Raw genomic sequence first — 18,782 nt, 5'->3', positions numbered from 1 at the left:
TGGGGTGGAATGCACGGATCCCGGACACGGATACTCCCTAGTCCCATCCCCACCTACGGGATAATGGGGAGCACACGGGTCGGGGGCACAGATGTTTTCCCAGCCGCAGCCGTGAGGTCCTGAAAGGCCCATGCACACAGGTTAGGATCACGCACTGCACCGGCGCGAATCACCCTAGACTTGGCCCGTGGGGCCGCACAGCCACAGGATTCTTGGCATTGGAGCCCAGACCAGGCTTCAGCTCTAAGGCCGCTGTCCCCAGGGCGCGCGCACCAGGGGCGCGCAAGGCCGGGATGGGCGGGTCGGGTGCGGACGCGCGCTCCCGGGGGCGCGGCGCTGCCAATCGCACACAAAGGCCGCCCAGCAGATCATGTGGTGCGGCGGGAGGAAGTGCGGCTTGTTTTCCCGGCTAGGCTCTGGAGCGGCGGGCGCGGCGCGATGCGCGGGTACCCGGGAGCGAACGGCTGCGAGCCCTGATGAAGCTCGAGCAGCCCCAGCCTGATGGAGGCGCCTCCGTGGGAGCCGGTGCGCAATGACTCCCTGCCTCCCACGCTGAGCCCCGCGGTGCCGCCCTACGTGAAGCTCGGCCTCACCGCGGTCTACACCGTCTTCTACGCGCTCCTCTTCGTGTTCATCTATGCGCAGCTCTGGCTGGTGCTGCGCTACCGTCACAAGCGGCTCAGCTACCAGAGCGTCTTCCTCTTCCTTTGCCTCTTCTGGGCCTCGCTGCGTACCGTGCTCTTCTCCTTTTACTTCCGAGACTTCGTGGCAGCCAACTCGTTCAGCCCCTTCGTCTTCTGGCTGCTCTACTGCTTCCCCGTGTGTCTACAGTTCTTCACCCTCACGCTCATGAACTTGTACTTCACGCAGGTGAGAGACGCTCACCTGCCGGGGTCGCCCACCATCCTCCGGGAGGGGTAGGTCTCCTCGGCCGCAGGTGGAGAGGGTCGGGGCGAGGTGCAGGTTCTAGGGTGCTGAGACCATCCCATCTGCAGGCCCTACTCTCAGGCGACCCCCAGTTGTTCCCAAACGTAGGGAGGACCCACCGGGTGCCTGGAGTCTTCTGTGCACATCACATTCGGTGCTGATGCAAGAGGTGTCTGATTCTACTTTCCCCTGTCTCCCTTGCTCATCTCAAGACACCTACCCCTTATCCTGGAAGGCCATCTGCATGTTGGCTCCACTTTGGGGCCAGGCACCAGCCTGTTGGAAGTAATGATGAGACAGGCTTGATTTTGATGAGATGTTTTGAACCTTTGGGATTAGGATCCCTACTGTACTGTGAATTAGTAACTCATTCCACAGGATTGCTTCACTAGGGCAGTCTGGTGGCACACCCAACTCCTCAGTTGCAGGAGGTTTTTGGCTTGCTGTCTGAGCTCATCGGAGAAGCCCCAAGAAATAAGCCATAAAATTGAACCTGGACTCTTTTACAGGACCAGCAGCTTGGTTTTATGAGACCCGTAGTTAATGAGCTAAAGGGTTGCACGAGGGCTCTTGTGGCTGTGTCTCAATGAAAGTACAGTGATTGCAGGAGGCTGAGTAAAGCATTAGCCAAGGCTTAATGATACTGATGTTGCCCTTACCGACTACTCCAGTTCCCATTAGCTTCCCAGGCACTAAGTTGTGCATTTTCAGTAGTACTCTGCCCAAGGGGCGAGCTCCTGTTGTGTCACCTGTTGGGGTGATTGACTTGTCTTCTTGGCAGAGGCCCCGTGCAAGCAGGCATTCCGTGCCTTTGAACGGTATCTCTATTTTTCAAAAGAAAAAAAAAGAGTGCAGGTCAGTGGTGCCATGAATAATGGGTCAGACTAGCTAGGGTCACAAATGTTCTTGTATGGTGGAAACTGATGATTGAAAATTTGGAAGAAATATTTTTGGCTAACAAATACCAGGTGTGTTGTTACACACCTGAAATCCTAGGACTTGATGAGTGGCAGCAGGAAGATCAGGGGTTCTAGGCCAGCCTCAGCTACACTGCAAATGTATGGCTAGCCTGGGGTATATGAGACTCTGTAGGGCAATCTAAAAGAGGGAGGGGGAAAGATATCAGACACGTTGGGTGTGGTGGTTCTCATACCTGTAATCTTAGAACTTGGGTGGCTGAGCCAAGAAGATTGCTATGAGTTCCAGGGTAGCCTGAGCTACAGCAGGAGACCCCGCATCCCTCCCCGAGTCACATGTAATATTTAGAGGAGTGTGAATATACATATATTAATATTTAATGATACTATATGTATTCAGTCTCTGCTTGGAGACTTCTTAGTGGTCCTGTGGGTCAGCATATTTTCCAGCTCAGGGGTAATGGGCATGGCCTGTCAGAGTGCTGCTGTTGAACTCCAGGCTGTTCATAAAGCATAGGTTTTGTAATTGGGTGAAAATAAGGTGGTTCCTGCAAGATGCACGTGTCAGGTAAGGTGGTGTCACCTGGAAAACTGTCTCAGGTGGAGATCTTATCTCTTGTCCCTTTTGAGTACAATGGCCTGGCTCTCTGGCAGTCACATGCCAAGCCTGCTCTTAGAGTCGGATTAGGGGCTGGCCGGCCGGCCAGTGCATTTTCTGCACCATCTGCTGGTTGCTGGGTAAATGCTGAGCAAGGGGAAAAGTGACCAGGCAGACGGAGCCACTGGTCAGGAGGCCCCCGGTCACTATCCTTGTTTCCTTTATGCCCCGTCACCCCCACCCTGTGGGCATTTTGTCTGAGGACTCAGAGCTGGCAGAAGGTGGCACCACAGTGAGGGCATTCCTAACTTTCTGACAAGAGTTCTGGCCCTTCTGGAGACTTCGAAAGTTGGCTCTTGGACTCCAGCCTGCTGGGCTGAAATGTGGGTTTCCAAGGATCATCTCACACCACGCAAACCCACAAGTGTGAGGGAGGGACATGACTACCAATTAAGAAGTGTGTAGCCGGGTGTGGTGGCACAAGCCTTTAATCCCAGCACTCGGGAGGCAGAGGCAAGTTAATTTCTGAGTTCAAGGCCAGCCTGGTCTCCAAAGTGAGTTCCAGGACAACCAGGTCTACACAGAGAAACCCTGCCTCGAAAAACCAAAAAAAAAAAAAAAAAAAAAAAGAAGTGTGTATTGGCTGGGCCTGGTGGTGCGTATCTGTGGTCTCAGCATGTGGTAGGTGGAGACAGGAGGATTGCTGAAAGTTCAAGACCAGCCTAGACTACAGAGTGAGATTTACTTCAGTTCCCCCTAAAAATATTCAAATCCAGTTGGGGTGATAAAATATGTATACACACGCCTGCCAGTCATGACTTAAGGGACTGAAGAGAGGGAGGGCTGGGCTGCTTGTGCAGGGCAATGCCTGCATCCCCAGAGATGGAGGTCCTGAGGTAGGAGGCTGGGTAGGAGAGAGCGAGATGGCTTAGGAGTTGGAAATGATCAAGAAGAGGGCCTGGGAGGTAGAGGAGGCTGTCTCCTATTGTCAAGACCTTATACCTGGCACACTAAGGTCACTTGGCCTTCCTTGTAATCTGTGAGCTGTTTCTCCTCCCAAGACTCAGAAAGAGAAGGCCTTACCCCAGGTGGAATGACCCCACCCTGGAATGCCCCCATGGCATTTTTGTTGTACACACACACACACACACACACACACAGCAGTTTGGAAAAGGGTGTGTCCCGCTCACGCTGTCAGCCTGTTGCTCTCCTTCAAGGACTTGTCAGGGGAGCAGTGTCGTGCTTGGTAGCTCAACCTGTCTACCCCATCTCTGCCTCTGTGGGTGACTACTTTGTCTATGAGGTGGGCTTTAGTTTCCTTCTGGCTCGCTTTCTGATTCTTTTGCATGAAGCCTTAGGAGTGGTAGGATCCCCTGTATTGTTTAACCACACAGATGCTAGGCTCTGTGCCTACTAGTATCTTCTGGATTCCTCATCTGGGCCTGTTTCCCTTGCTTGATGGGAGGGCCCTCTCCCCTCCTGAAAACTGAGCTGGGAACAGGCACCACCCCGAGGTTTGCAGACTCGAAGGACTTCAGTATGGTGAGCTCTGCCACAACTCTCTTAGTAAGTCACCTTACTCTGATATCTATACCTATTGGGCCCACAGATTCTCAGGCTAGTGAGTGTCTGTTGAGGCTCCTCGGGGACCCTGAAGGGGGTGCCCTCATGCCAGCAGGCTCATGAGATTCTCCATTTCAGCCTCACTTTCTGATATAGCCAGAAAGATGGAGGGGCAGCCAGTTACTGGCTTGGCCTGTTAATGGAAAGAAAGCTGTATCAGTGTGAGTGTATGCTACCCCTAAATATTTGGGCTCTATTTAGTATTCAGGGTATTAAGGACCTGCTTTTCCCAGTGGTGGATTCTTACACCAACTCTGTGGGACAGTTGAGTTGCACGTAGCTTGCAGGGGAGGGCCAGACATACACAGAAGCCTTGGACCCAAAGTCGGCTGAGTACCACATCATATTATTTTCTTCATAGTTCAGGCAGCATGGGGCTTTGGCATTGAGGCCTGTGATAGTTTCTGTGCACAGGACATTGTAGTGCCCCCCTTACTGGGTTATATGGGGAGATGGTCCAAAGCAAAATGCCTCAGCTCCTTGCATTTTCACAGCAGAGGCTGAAGGTCATGAGGTGGTTGGTGCTCTGAAATCCTGGTTGCTGTGTCTGCCAGACACCCTAGAAATTTCTGGTCCAGGACTTCAATTTGATAGATTCCTGAGGTGGTTGAGATGAGTGCAGACATTTTCTTGAAGCCTATGACAAGGTGGTGCCATGGGAGGAGTGAGCTCTCTGTGGAGAGGTGGGGTGGCGAATGGACATTGACTTGGGAAATAGGAGACATCAGAAAATCAGTCTGTGAACTGTGTGTCACCTCACCACCAGGAACACGGGGTAGCAGCTTTTGGACTGAGTGTATTCTTGTTCTGGCTTCTAGCAGTCAGTTTAGTCAAAAATTATCTATTAAATACCTGTTGTATGTTGGACCTCTGGGAGTTGGGAGGAGGAAGCCTGAGGCCTCTTGGCGATTGTGAAGTAGTCTAAAGCTTGGAAAACAGGCAAGGTAGATCCCACTGGTTCCCAGGTATCTCATGTCAGAGCTGGAACGGTGCCTAGTCTGGGCTGTGCACCACACATAGCCCAGGTGCTCTTGGCCCGTGCGTGCGGCCACTCCCTAGGCTCTTGGTCAGCTAGAGCTGTGTGCATTTCTTAGTGTGCATTTGTACAGCTGCACGTGGGACCCCATGAGCATAGGTGTTGCCGACACTGTATGTACTGAGTTGCTCCCCGTGTGCCCACTTACCTGTCAGTGTCTGTGTGCACCTGTGAGACGTTATGTATGCATGCTTGTGTGTATATGTATTCAAATGCCTGCAAGTACCTGTACCTGGGTACTGGGTGTGAACCCTTATATATGTCAGTGTGCATGCTTGCGTGTATGCCTGTGTGCATGCCCCTTTGCACATCTGTAAAAACTTGGCTGTGTGTACAGGCTTGTCTGCATTTTGGATGTATACTCCTGTGTGTGGGCACGTGTGTGTGTGTGTGTGTGTGTGTGTGTGTGTGTGTGTGTATCTCCATGCTTATGTGCATCTTTGAATATATGCTTGCTGTGCATTCTTATATGTGTCTCTCAATATCTGTTTGTCTAAATCAGTGTGCCTTTGCATATTTGTATGTGCTAGTGTTTGGATAGCTGTGTGACGTGTGTGTGTGTGTGTGTGTGTGTGTGTGTGTGTTTGTCTGTGTGCCTGCTCATTGGAGAGCCCGCATTCACTGTCAGTGCTCCTGCCCCTACTGCCTCCTGGGTAGAACCTCTCCTGTCTGAGCAGGCCAGGCTTCTCTGTTGTTCCTTCAGTGCTGTCTTGACTTGTTTTGTTTTGTTTTGTTTTGTTTTGTTTTGTTTTGTTTTGTTTGAGACAACATCTCACGAGATTGTCAAGGTTAGTCTTGAACTTGCCAAATAGCCCAGGCAGGCTTTGAACTCTTGACTCAGGTATTCAAATGCCTGCAAGTACCTTACTCCTGAGTAAGCAGCTGGGATAGCAAGCCTGGGTTACCAGGTGTAACTTTAACATCTTTATTCTCTGCATGTTGTTTCCTCCCTTTCCCCAAACTCCCTTCGAGTGCTTGGCCCTCTGGGAACAGGCAGACACCTCCCACTGTATTTTGTGGTTCAAGTCCTCTGACTGTGGCTTCCCTCAGAGGCTTGGCTGAGAAAACTGCAGAGTAGTAGTTAGTCACCCCTGGGAGCACCATCGTCAGAAAAATAGAGGTCAGGACACGAGTCCTAAGTTGGTGTCATTGTGTGGATGAGTTCAGTGGCCCATGCCAGGGTGCATCTGCCAGCATTCCCAGGCTTGCCTGTCAGGCCCCATCCCTGTCCCCTGTCCATTGGATGTTCTTCCTGTCAGGCTCTCAGCTCTGAGCCCAGCATGGGAGTGAGCTGAAGCAGGCCAGGGAGCATGAGAAGGACCGAGCAGCCAGGCATTGCCCCATGAGGCACTCTGCAGCGACACCTCCCTGCCAGGATCCAGGGTTCAGGGAAGATCCAGTCTTACGTCTACTTCCTTCAGCCCTTCCTGGTCACCTGGAATGTCCTTGTGAAGAGGAAGCCACTTCCAGATTGGAAGTCCAGCCAGTCTTGAACTTTAGCTGGCCAGGGCTCCTAAGACAGAAAAATAGCTGCACCGGCGCTCAGGGAGCACCTAAGGGGGGGGGGTGCGGAGGAGCACCTACAGGGGTGCGGAGGCTCGGAGGGTCTAAGTCATTCTTCAGCTAGGCTGAGGTCCATGTGGGAGGGAGGAGTGAAGCCTAGTAGTTTCCTCTTCACAATGCATATTCCCTAGGTGTCCTGTGAAGATAGTGAGAAAGGAAGGGATACCAGGACGGCCAGGACTTTAGCCCATGGCCACATGTGGTCTCTGTCACGTATCCCTTCACCCCTTTTATTGTATTTTTAAATAGTCCTTGTAAAGGTGAAAAAGCATCCTTAACATACAGGTTTTAAAAATAGCCTCCAGGGTGGACTTGGTCAGTGAATTGCAGTAGGCTCACTGGCCCTGGGGTCTTGGTCAGTGGACTGCAGTAGGCTAGCCCTGGGGTTAGGACAAGCCTGTTTGTTTTCCTAGCTCTTGTCCCACCGTTTCTGTGGGGGTTGCTGAAGCAAGTCCTGCAGGCAGGTCACTCATTCAGTGTCAGAGTTCAGACTACAACTCAGTATGGCCACAGGAGAGACCACACTTCGAACATACAGAACCTCGGGGGTGGGGGTGGAGCCAAATCACATCCAACACTTAGTCACTCCTTCCTCTTCAAGTCAGCCTCAGACAGCCACCACCATCTCTTCTGTATGGACATTGCATATCAGAGTGACCCCCTGTGTCTAGCTTCTGTCACTTGGTATATTATTTATTTGGTTCTGGGGATTGGTCCTAGGTCCTCTCCTATGCCACATAAGTACACCCATTAAGAGCTAGATCCTCAGTTCCCTTGTCACTTGAAATTTTGATTGAGGCAGGGTTTCCCTCTGTTGCCTGAGCTGTCTTGAATTCACTCTGTAGTCCAGACAGGCTAAGTCCTGATTCTTGTGTCTCATCTTTCCAAGTAGCCAGGATGGTGGGCTTAGCTGCCTTTTTACTTCGAACCAGCCATCCTTACTTTAGTGCCTCTCCTTGTTTCTCTGTTGTGATTTGGGCTTGTCCCTTCCCTCCTGATGGCTGTTCTTTAGAGTCCTACTCAGTAGCTGGGCCTGCTGGCACAGGCCTGTTAACCCTGCCATATGCCAGAGACTGAGGCAGAAGGATGAACGTGGGCTGCAGAATGAGTTCAGGGCTAGCTTGGGCAGCTTGGTAGGACATTGTCTTCAATTAAAAATGTAAAGAGGAGGTTCGGGATATTGTAGCTCAGTGGAAGAACACTTTATTTAGCACTTTGAGGTCCTAAGTTCCATCCCCAGTATGGGGGTGGGGAGGCCTCAGCCAGGTCACTTCTCCTTCAGGGTTTCCCATAGCTATTATTCATTGTAGGACACGAGGAACACCATCCAGCACCGCGTGACCCACAGGTCATGGGTTCCTGGGAAAGTCTGAAAATCTCCATGTTTGCTTCTGAGGCAGAAAGTGACTCTACCAGAGGAAACCTGGGCATTTTGGGCACTGACCTTGTGTTGTGTTTTTTTTTTTTTTTTTTTTATAAATTTTGCTTTCCAAGAAGGAATCCTATGGTAAGATGTGGAGGGGTTCTGGCTGCATGCTGGCCAACTGACCCTCTTTTGTGAAGCCCTTGGGCTTGACTCACTAGTTCCTAGTTGACTCACTGTGGGAGAAACACATCCTCTCTGTCACCTGGTTAATCTCCCTAGGGCTGTTGTGGCAGACGAGCAGCCCTGTCTACCAAACTGAAGCTGTGATTGTGGCTCTCAGTGAGAAGATGATTATAGCACCCTGTCAGATACAGCGCTGCCACTCCTGGGACTGAGGAGAGCTACTGCGACAGAGGCTGTCCTCGGTTGTTAGTTTCCATGCCAACACAGACGGACAGGGCTTCCCTAGTTAGTCAGCTTGGGATGGGCAGGGCAGAGCTCAGACTGAAGCTGTCCTTGAGGCTGCTAGGCCACCTCTGCCTCTCCATTGGACAGGTAGAAGTGTGCACGGCCCCTTTGAAGGAGGTCACAGTGATACCTGTGGGCACCCAAGGACAGAGGGCACAGACATCTCTGGGAAAGCATTCTGATGAAGATGTGTGCCACCCTGGTTATATGACAGATGTTAAGCCCACACAGGACAACAGTCTGCTCCTGGGCTCAGTGTGTTTGCCCCTGAATCTGGCTCTCAGTAGACCTGACAGGGAGAAGCATGAGTACCACTGATCAGCATTTGGTGTCTTTGGGTTCAACTCGAAGAGCTTTCCATAGGAGAATGGCCCTGAAGTCACTGTGTAGCCCCTGCTGGCCTCAAACTCATCATCCTCCCACCGCAGACTCCCTGAGACTGGAATTATAGACATTTACCAACACATCCAGCTCTAACTGCCCTTCTTAAGTGATAGGGCATCCCTATGGGACCAAGGATGATTTTGCCTTATGGGACCATGTGTACAGCATAGCCTGGCAAGGCCAGTCAGCTCCACTGTCATGGACACAGGCATAGGTGTGGATTGCAGACACTCCCCTGGTCCCATTAGCTGTATCTCCCATCTGGAAGGAGACAATTAACAGAGAATGCAAAAGCATTCACTCTCACATTGCTGTCTTGCAATGGTGACCTCAGCTGCAGATCCCCTACAGTGACTCTGAATTCTCCAGGGAATCTCATAGGAGGGGGCACACTCTGCACCTGATTTCGGGGACCCTGGCTGTCCCGTCCTGCTCTGTGAAGGGGGAAGCTCAACACCTATGCTGCACACCCTGAAGCAATGGGATGATGTCTGGTTCTGGGAGGCAATGGAGGGAGGAGGAGGATGACCCACTGGGGCTTCTGGGTTTATGTAATAATTTCCCCAGTCTATCAGGAAGTGGGCTGTGCATCAGGGCCATAAGGAGAACCCATGTGCCTCTGAGTCCATCACCTGATTCAGATGAGAGTTCCTTTTATGGTCAAGAAAGCATCCAGGCTAGTCTTTTAACATTTAGAATCACGGCTTGCAGACATGTCTGATAATACACAATCCTAGTAGCCATATTAGGCCAGCACAGGCTTACATGCACGGTACCTATCAGGAGGCAGGTGTCTGACTAACCTCTTTACACATTTGACTCACCTGGGCCTCAGAAACATACCGGGCAGGTGCTGTTATCCATCTTATGTTATGCGTACTCGGTGAACAGGAAGGTCAGGTACCTATCCCAGACGCACAGCTGATCATTGTTCAAGCCTGGACTCAGCACAAGACTCCCCACTCTTGGCCTAGATGTTCCTCTGCTTGAGATGGGGATACACAGGTGGCCTGTGGAGACACGGTAGTGTGGAACTGGGTGAAACAATAAGGATTAGAGAGCCGTGTGTCCTGAGTGTTGTCATAGGCAGACAGGCCTGATGGAGAAGGCTGTGGGAGGTGTGGATGCATACATGAAGATGCAGACCTGAGTGTGACAGTCCCATACATCATACATATATCAGCGGTTCTCAACCTGTGGATCATGACCCCTTTGGGGTTGAATGACCCTTTCATGAGGGTTGCCTAAGGCCACCGGAAAATATATATGTTTACATTATAACCCATAAAAGTAGCAAAATTACCGTTATGAAGTAGCAACAAAAATAATTTTATGGTTGTGGGTCTCCACAATATGAACTGTATTAAAGGGTCGCAGCTGTAGGAAGGTTGGGAACTACCAGCATTCCTACAAAGACCTAGTAAAAGCATAAGCCTGCCTGGATCAAAAACACTAGCCTCAGGGACCAGATCACCCTGCAAGGGGACAGAACCAAGTAGGGCTTAGCTGGCAATGGTGACAAGGTTTTATTTATTAAAAACAGAACAGAGCCAGAGAGATGGCTCAGTTGGTCAAATGCTTGCTGCACAAACATGAGGTTCTTATCTTGGGTATCCACATTTAAAAAAAGAAAAAAAGCCAGGCATACATAGTACCACATGCCTATAATCCCAGCACTGACTGGGGAGACAGAGACAGGAGGATTCCTAGAGTTCCCTGGCTAACCAGCCTAGCTTAATTGGAAATTTCCAAATCAGTGAGAGATGATCTCAAAAACTAGTCAAAGAGTGGTTTAGGAAGAAAGACTCATGATGTTGACCATTCACGTGTGTGTTCAAGTGTATGTGCGCGCGTACACGCTTGCACACACACACACACACACACACACACACACACACACACACAGACTTGGGACAGGCACACAAAGCATCACGATTGGAAGTGAGTGGTGGTTACATGAATTACTTACTCTTTGTGCGGGTATATGCACAAAGAAAATTTTGATTTTGAAATAAAATGTTTAAGAGTCTAGGGATATAGCTCAATGATAATACTCTCTTTTTTTCTTTTTGGTTTGGTTTTCCAAGACAGGGTTTCTCTGTGTAGCCGTGGCTGTCCTGGAACTCACTCTGTAGACCAGGCTGGCCTCGAACTCAGAAATTCACCTGCCTCTGCTTCCCAAGTGCTGGGACTAAAGGCGTGCACCACCACGCCCGACGATACCACTCTTGTGTAGTATGTATGAGAACCCTGGGTGTAATACCGAGCACCAAGAAAGAAAGAAGTGCTAAAAGTGCAAGCCTGTCTATTCATCACACTCCCAGGCCAGTCTGCATGCTCACAAGCCTGTGCGCGCACTGTCAGCTTCCAGTTACTTCTGGGGGCTTTCCCGGGGCTCCAGCCCACAGGCAGGGTCATAGCCTGCAGAGGATGAAGGGCTGTACTGAGTCCCCTAAGCCAGTCGTTTTCTATGGAACAGCATTTCATGAGGTTGAATGCAGAACTGGGGACTCTTAAAGAAGGTTAGGTTTTGGAAAGATTTTGCAAGGTTTTCCAATGAAAGAATTCCCTTTGGTGGAGGTGGGTAATTTGGAGACAGGGTCTCAATATGTAGCCCTAGGCTAGGCTCAAACTCCAAACACAAAGTGCTCCTCCTGCCAGCCTTTCAGATGCTGGGTGTGTACGAGTCCTGAAAATAATGAAAGTTAGGAAGCGTGGAGGATCCTTAGTTGGCACAGCTGTCTCTGGGAACAGCAGGTTTGCAAAGGACATTGTCACACACTGAAAGGTAGGTAGTGTGGGTTGTCTCGGCCAGGACCAACTAACGTGACAGGAGTGAATGTGAGTGTCAGTGCCAACTTTAAGCAGTGGCTGAAAACATAGCATCAGGAGTTCCAAGGGCGTGAGCCGATCTGTGACATCAACAGCCCATGATTTATTAGGGGAGAGAGGCAGAGGTCAGCCACTTCTCAAAAGAACTGCGTCACTGGCAGAGCCCTGGGCCTCCTTTGTCCTCTCGGATGTGGAGAAGGACCTGGGGTTCCTGAGAGGTTTTAAGGTTACTGTAGTTGGAGGGAGTCAGAAAACCATGCAGGATCCCCGAATTCCATCATCTGTCAGCTGCTGCCTCTTAAGGCTGAAACTCAGATATACAGCTATCAGCATAGAGAAGTGACTGAGTGCTACCTAAGACTTGTATGAAACCCTGCCCTGGTCCTACTAGGGCAGACTGTACCTGGGTGAGACTTTATTACTGTCCTTAACTCCCTTCCCTTTCCTCTTGCTGGAGACAGAATCTGAGTCACTTTGAATGTGAGGTGAGTGAGCCATCACTGAACTGTGTACGAAGTCCCTTTTTATTTTTTTTATTTTGAGACAGTAGCTCACCCATTTGTTCAGGCAGACATCAAACTTGGATCCTCTCTCCTCAGCCTTCTTTGTTTTGTTTTGTTTTTGTTTTTCAAGACAGGGTTTTTCTATGTAGCCCTGGCTGTTCTGGAACTTACTTTGTAGACCAGGCTGGCCTCGAACTCAGAAATCTGCCTGCCTCTGCCTCCCAAGTGCTGGGACTAAAGGTGTGTGCCACCACTGCCCGGCTTCTCTTCAGCCTTCTAAGAGGCTTGCATCATCAGTGCTCAGCTCCTGGTAGAATGTAAAGCAGATGAAGTGGGCTGTGGTGGTGTGGGCTTGTAAACTCAGTCCCTGAGAGACAGAGGCAGGTGGATAGATCTTGATTTTTGAGGCCAGCCTGTGGTAACTGAGACCCCCTTCCCACAATGGTAACAAAAGGTTGACGGAGCTAAGCTAAAACTAAAAGGCATTTTTAAAAGCCCCTTGAAACTTTCAGAAAGCCCCTTTGCAAACTAGGTGGTAGTGGTGGAACATGCTTTTAATCCCAGCACATGGGAGGCAGAGACAGGCAGATCTCTGAGTTCAAGGCCAGCCTGGTTTACAGAGCAAGTTTAGGACAGCCAGGGGCTACACAGAGAAACCCTGTCTTGATAGCCCTCTTCCATCAAAAAAAAGCCCCTTTGCTTCTGTCATAGAGGAGGCCAGCGGTGGCAGGCCTATGGAGTCTCTGATGAGACTGGTGTGTCTTCTCCCTTCTTCAGGCCACTCCTGTTCCCTTTCTTTCTCACTGTGGGGGATCCCCTAAAAGCCCTGGTCTCAGGGTTGGGAGAGGAAAGAGGAAATGCCGATTCCCGATCCAGTCTCTGGAAGCCTGCCTTAGTCACTGTTCTATTGCTGTAAAGAAACACATGACCAAGGCAGCGCTTACAAAAGAAAGCATTTATTTGGAGGCTTGCTTACAGTTTCAGAGGCTTAGTCCATTATCGTTATGGCAGAGAGCATGGTAGCACACTGGCAGGCATGGTGCTGGAGAAGGTGGGTAGGGGTGGGGGCTCAAAGCTTACCTCCAGTGACACATTTCTCCCAACAAGGCCACACCTCCTAACCCCTTCAAAACAGTTCCCTGATGACTAAGCATTCAAATATTTGAGTTTATGGGGGCCCGCTCTTTTTTTTTTTTTTTTTTTTTTGGTTTTTCGAGACAGGGTTTCTCTGTATAGCCCTGGCTGTCCTGGAACTCACTCTGTAGACCAGGCTGGCCTCGAACTCAGAAATCCGCCTGCCTCTCTGCCTCCCAAGTGCTGGGATTAAAGGCATGCGCCACCACGCCTGGCTGGACCCACTCTTTAAAGAAATATTTTCTATTATATTTTTGTTATTTGAAACAAATTTTAACTTTATATTTTGATCATCTTCTTCTCCCCCACCCCCAAGTCCTTCTAGATCCTTTCCCCATCTTTACCCACCCAACTGTAGATTTTTTGTCAAAAAACAAAGGCTCAATACAACAATAAAAACAAACCAAAACCAAGAAACTACCCAAACTGTAGTAACCAAATGAAAGTACAAAAAAATACTGTGGAGTCCATTATATGATGGTCAACTACTCCTGAACACGAGGCCTGCCCTGGAGTGGTTGATATACATACCCAGTGTCACTCCATTGGAAAACTGCTTTTCCTTCCGCCAGCAGGCAGGTATATGTGGCCATTCAGTCTTTAACCTTTACCCTAGTGGCTAGGTTTTCATTCGCTTAGTCATTCATTCATGTTTTAAAAATATAACAATAAAACATAAGAAAAAAACAAAAACTATATCACCTCAAAGTTGGACAAGACAGACCAACAGAAGGAAAAGAGCCTAAGAGAAGACCTAAAAATCAGAGACCCCCTCATCTGCACACTCAGGAATCCCATAGAAACACTAGACTGGAAGCCATGATATACATGAGGAAGGCCTGGTGTAGACCCATGCAGGCCCTGTGCGTGCTACCTCATCTCTGTAAGTTTGGATGAGCTCCCGTGAATTCTGACTCTGGCTCTTATACTCTGCCTCCTCTTCCATGTGGTTGCTGAGCCCTGAGGGAAGGGATTTAATAGAGACATTTTGTTTAGGGATGAGTGTTCCAAGTTCCCTTTTTTTTTTTTTTTTTTTTTTTTTTTTTTGTAATGTCTGGCTGTGGGTCTCTATATTTGTTCCCATCTGCTGCAGGAGGGAGCGTCTTCTGCTGATAGCCGAACAAGGCACTGATCAATGAGTATAGCAGAATGTCATTAGGAGTCATTTTATCACTGCACTCCCCCCCACCTTTTTTTAGATTAGTATTATTTGGTTTTAACATAGGCTCCTGGGCTATGTAGTCTCAGGTTCATGGTCACCTAGGCAGTGTCAGGTATGGGTTTCATCTCACAGAGTGGGCCTTAAAGATCAAATCTGTTATTGGTTGGTTGCTCCCATAAGCTTTGTGCCACCATTACCCTAGCATATCTTGTCGATAGCACACCATTGTAGATAAATGGTTTGTGACCGGCTTGGTGTTTACAGTTCTCTTTTGGTAAAGTGCAAAGGCTCTTCCTATAACAAAGACACTGGAATTAGGGGATGAAGGCTCTATGTAGGCACCAGCTGTACATGTCCATAGTCAGTTAATCCTTTGTATGTTTTCTTCAGCCATGGGGCCTTGCTGTCAGCTTGGGGAGAGCAATCTATAACAAATGTCCTGGTCTTGGTAACATCCTGGGTTGTTAAGTGATTCCCATGGGGTCCCTTTGGCCAACAACTCAATTAGATGGAACCCAAACATGGTACTGGATGCTTCTTTTAGTGACAAGAGATGGCCAGTTGGGACTCTCTTTATGGGGGGCCACTCTTACTCAAACCATCCCAGAGACCACAGCCCGACCACTCCATCCCTTTGCTGAGTACCTGCCTCTACCCTGCTCAGGCCTCCCAGTCTTAAAATTTTAACAAGGGCCTCACACCCTCAAATAACCTCTGGCTTACATGTCACCTGCATACATTTTTAAAGGGTGATTACGTCCAGATGTGACTCATGGCTCCCACTTCCCTCTGCCTGTGGTTTTGGGTGTGCACTTCCCTTCAGGCCCTCCCCAGCTGCCAGGCCCGGTGACCACAGTCCATACTGTCTCACCTCTCAGCACATATGACAACCCTCTGACCCTGACTGCTGAAGAGATCCCATGATTCCTTCTGGTTCCTTCAGCTCTTTTCTAAACAAACAAACAAACAAACAAAGCCAGCTTTACTAAGGGGTAATGCACACCTCACACGATTCTCTTTTAAAAGGACACTGTATTCACAGATTGTACAACTCTCACCACAGTCACTTGTCACTGAAGGAAGCCTTGTGCCCATTAGTGGTCACTTTCTCACCACCTTCCAGCCTAGACAGTCAGTCGTTGACAGCATGGCTCTGATTTGCCTGCCAACTCCGTCTTTTCAGTGTGGACCCTTTGCTTCTGACTCCAGCAGCTCTCACTGAAAACCTTCCATCACTCGTACCTGGGGCATGTACACTCCCAACCCAGTGCCAGGCTGGTACCTGGTACCACCTGATGCAGCCGTGGTGCTGTGCCAGGGTCCCCCAGGCTCACACTCAACACTCCCCTATCCTCACAATTCAACTTCTTACTTTTCCTGACAGCCCCACTCCTCATCTCATGTGTCCTCAGGCTTCACAGCTTTTCACCTCCCCATAATTCCTCATGTCATGTCCGTAGACCTTCTTCCACTTCAAGTCTGCGCACCCTCTAATAACTCCTTCCTGTGATACCTCCATTCATCTCTCGCCTTCTCACACCTCTCAGATCTCCTCAGAGTTCCTCGCTTGTCCTCAGACTTTCTTGCACCCCACATCTCTCCACACCTGGCTCCGCGTCCTCATGCCTGGTTAATCTCACACCTCCCTTCACCTCACACGTCTCCAAACCTTACATCTCTTCCTTCCCTCTTCTCTCCATACCTGCTCACATCTTTTCCTACCACTTGTGCTTATTTAGGAGGTGGCCTGTCTGTCTCCGGGTCAGGAGCCAGCTTTCCACAGTCCTTCAGAGGCCACCAGATGCCTGGTGTCTGCCCAGAATCTTTTGACTGGCCCGTTACAATGGTTTCCCTAATCTCTTGTTGAATTCATTAATTAACCTCAGTTGGCTGAGGTCTTCCTCCTCTCTCTCTCTCTCTCTCTCTCTCTCTCTCTCTCTCTCTCTCTGTCTCTGTCTCTCTCTCTCTTTATCTGACTTTGTAGCTATCGGGTGCCTGTGCTGTCAAAAGCTCTGTAAACTATTATCATTAATCCATGTTTGCCTCCCCATCTCCCCCAGAACCTTATTCTGCTCTCAACTGAGTCCCTGCCAAAGTCAGTAGGAGTCAGTGCAGGCTCGTGGTGGTGGATAGCAGGTTAGGAGCTCCCGAGGACCAGGAGGTCACTGAGGACTGAGTTTTTAGCACTCTTTAATGAAGTCCATGCAGGCAGAGTGAGTACACGGACAACTTAGATTTATTGATATTATTTTACAACTTACGTTTGTAAATTGTAAACTTAAGTTTGAATGTGTATGTCTTTTAATTAATGAGGACAAAGTTGATGTTCAAAATATATTTACATGTTTTTTGATACATATGTTATCTGTAGAAGTTAGGCCTGGCTCTTCCTCCCAGCCCCATGCTCCCAGAAATACGACTCAGACTCAAAATATATTTTCAAAAACTTTGGTCAAATAGCTAGGCTCTTCTCTGACTAGATTATAACTTAAAATATCCTATTTATTCTAATCTACATCCTGCCACATGGGTGGTTACCTTTGCTCAGGTACCATGCGTTTGTCTTGTCAAATCTTCCTGGGCCAATCTCTCATGTGGAATTCCCAGAATCCTTTCTGCCTCCCGGATGGCTCACCTTCTTTTCTACCCTTTCCAATAGGCCATAGAGTTTTTAATTGACAGGCGAAGCATCCATACAACACACAAGATCTTCTCTCCAAAGTTGTCTATGGAATATCCATATATCTCACATCACGTTATTTCAGTTTCAATTGTCAGGGATTGGTAAAAACTTGAGGGAGCTAAAGTTTAAGGATGAAGGAAGAGCAAAGCTTGAGGAGCCTGGCTGGATTCAGACAAGATGTAACTGCCATACGTGGAGGGTGGGTGGAGCTTTTTGCCTCTATCTTGATGTGACCCTGGCTGTTGGCTTGTGAGGATCATAGTGATGCCCTTCTATCAGAGTGGCTTCATCTGGGATGACTTCTTCCCTTCAGGCATGGATGAGTCCTAGTGGTGAGGTGAGTTAGTGTTGGTAAGTTAGTCGCCTCTTTGGTAGTGGTGGGTGAGGGTGGGACTCTCCTACTCAGTGTGTTACTTGGGTTTATGTCCAGGGGCTAGAATTTGGGTATCATTTTATTTATTTATTTTCAAAGATTTATTTATTTATTTATTTATTTATTTATTTATTTATTTATTTATTTTGCTTTTCGAGACAGGGTTTCTCTGTGTAGCCCTGGCTGTCCTGGAACTCACTCTGTAGACCAGGCTTGCCTTGAACTCAGAAATCTGCCTGCCTCTGCCTCCCAAGTGCTGGGATTAAAGGCGTGTGCCATCACACCTGGCTTATGTATTTATTTATGTATACGAATACATAAAATACAGCATATATGAATACGCTGTAGCTGTACAGATGGCTGTGTGCCTTCATGTGGTTGTTGGGAATTGAATTTAGGACTTCTGCTCGCTCCCAGTCAACTCCATTCGCTCAGTCTCTGCTTGCTCCAGCCCAAAGATTTATTTATTATTATAAATAAGTACACTGTAGCTGTCTTCATACGCACCAGAAGAGGGCATCAGATCTCATTACAGGTGATCCACCATGTGATTGCTGGGATTTGAACTCAGGACCTTCGGAAGAGCAGTCAATGCTCTTACCGGCTGAGCCATCTCTCCAGCCCTTGGGTATCGTTTTAAACTTGCTCTTCCTAATTATTGTTGGTTTCATTGTTGGTATGGTTATTCTTTCTCAGGCTGCCATGAACATCCCATCTGTACCACGGGGCAGTGTTTCCCTGTGTCTGTTCCCTGGGCAGCCATTAGGAAGACTGGGTAGTTAAATTTAAGTTTGGAAAACTGCTGTATAACATCGTTTCTCTTGAAGATTAACATTATAGTAATCTTTTAAAGGCTCTGAGAATTCCTGTAAGGGAACAAGTATTTTCTGGACCAGCCAGATAGGTTAGTCAGTAAAGATGTTTGCTATCAAGCCTGACTGACGGCCTGAGTTTGATCCTTGGGACCCACATGAGACTCAAGGTTGTTCTTTGACCTCTATCTGCATGGCATGTCTCTGCCCACACACACACACACACACACACAGACACACATAACTGAAGAAACTAAATGTGTTTCTAATGTTTCTAAATGTATTTCCTCACATGATCATAGTTCCAATTTTCAATACTGCTTATTATTGATTTCCGGTTCTGTTGGAATAGCGTGACAGGTTCTGTCTCAGAGCTCATTCTTATGGTGTAGGTCTTGAGC

The 18,782-nt window shown here is 48.8% G+C and overlaps 1 protein-coding gene across 3 annotated transcripts in view; it reads left to right on the top strand.

The window, feature by feature from the left end:
* Positions 1-350: 350 nt before the first annotated feature.
* The window catches only part of Gpr137b (G protein-coupled receptor 137B), a 36,025-nt gene continuing 17,593 nt past the window's right edge, over positions 351-18,782 (top strand). For 2 of the 3 annotated variants that reach the window (XR_382078.2, XM_006516805.4), the window contains exon 1: positions 351-870. Coding sequence is in view for 2 of the 3 variants with exons in the window: in XM_006516805.4 (XP_006516868.1) it covers positions 502-870 (369 nt within the window). In the remaining variant the exon portion in view is untranslated. The remainder of the gene's footprint in view (positions 871-18,782) is intronic. The other variant, NM_031999.2, reaches the window with a different exon arrangement.

Source organism: Mus musculus, chromosome 13 (assembly GCF_000001635.26).
Source record: "Mus musculus strain C57BL/6J chromosome 13, GRCm38.p6 C57BL/6J".
NCBI classification, from domain to species: Eukaryota; Metazoa; Chordata; class Mammalia; order Rodentia; family Muridae; genus Mus; species Mus musculus.
This window is presented reverse-complemented; position numbering and strand designations above follow the sequence as displayed.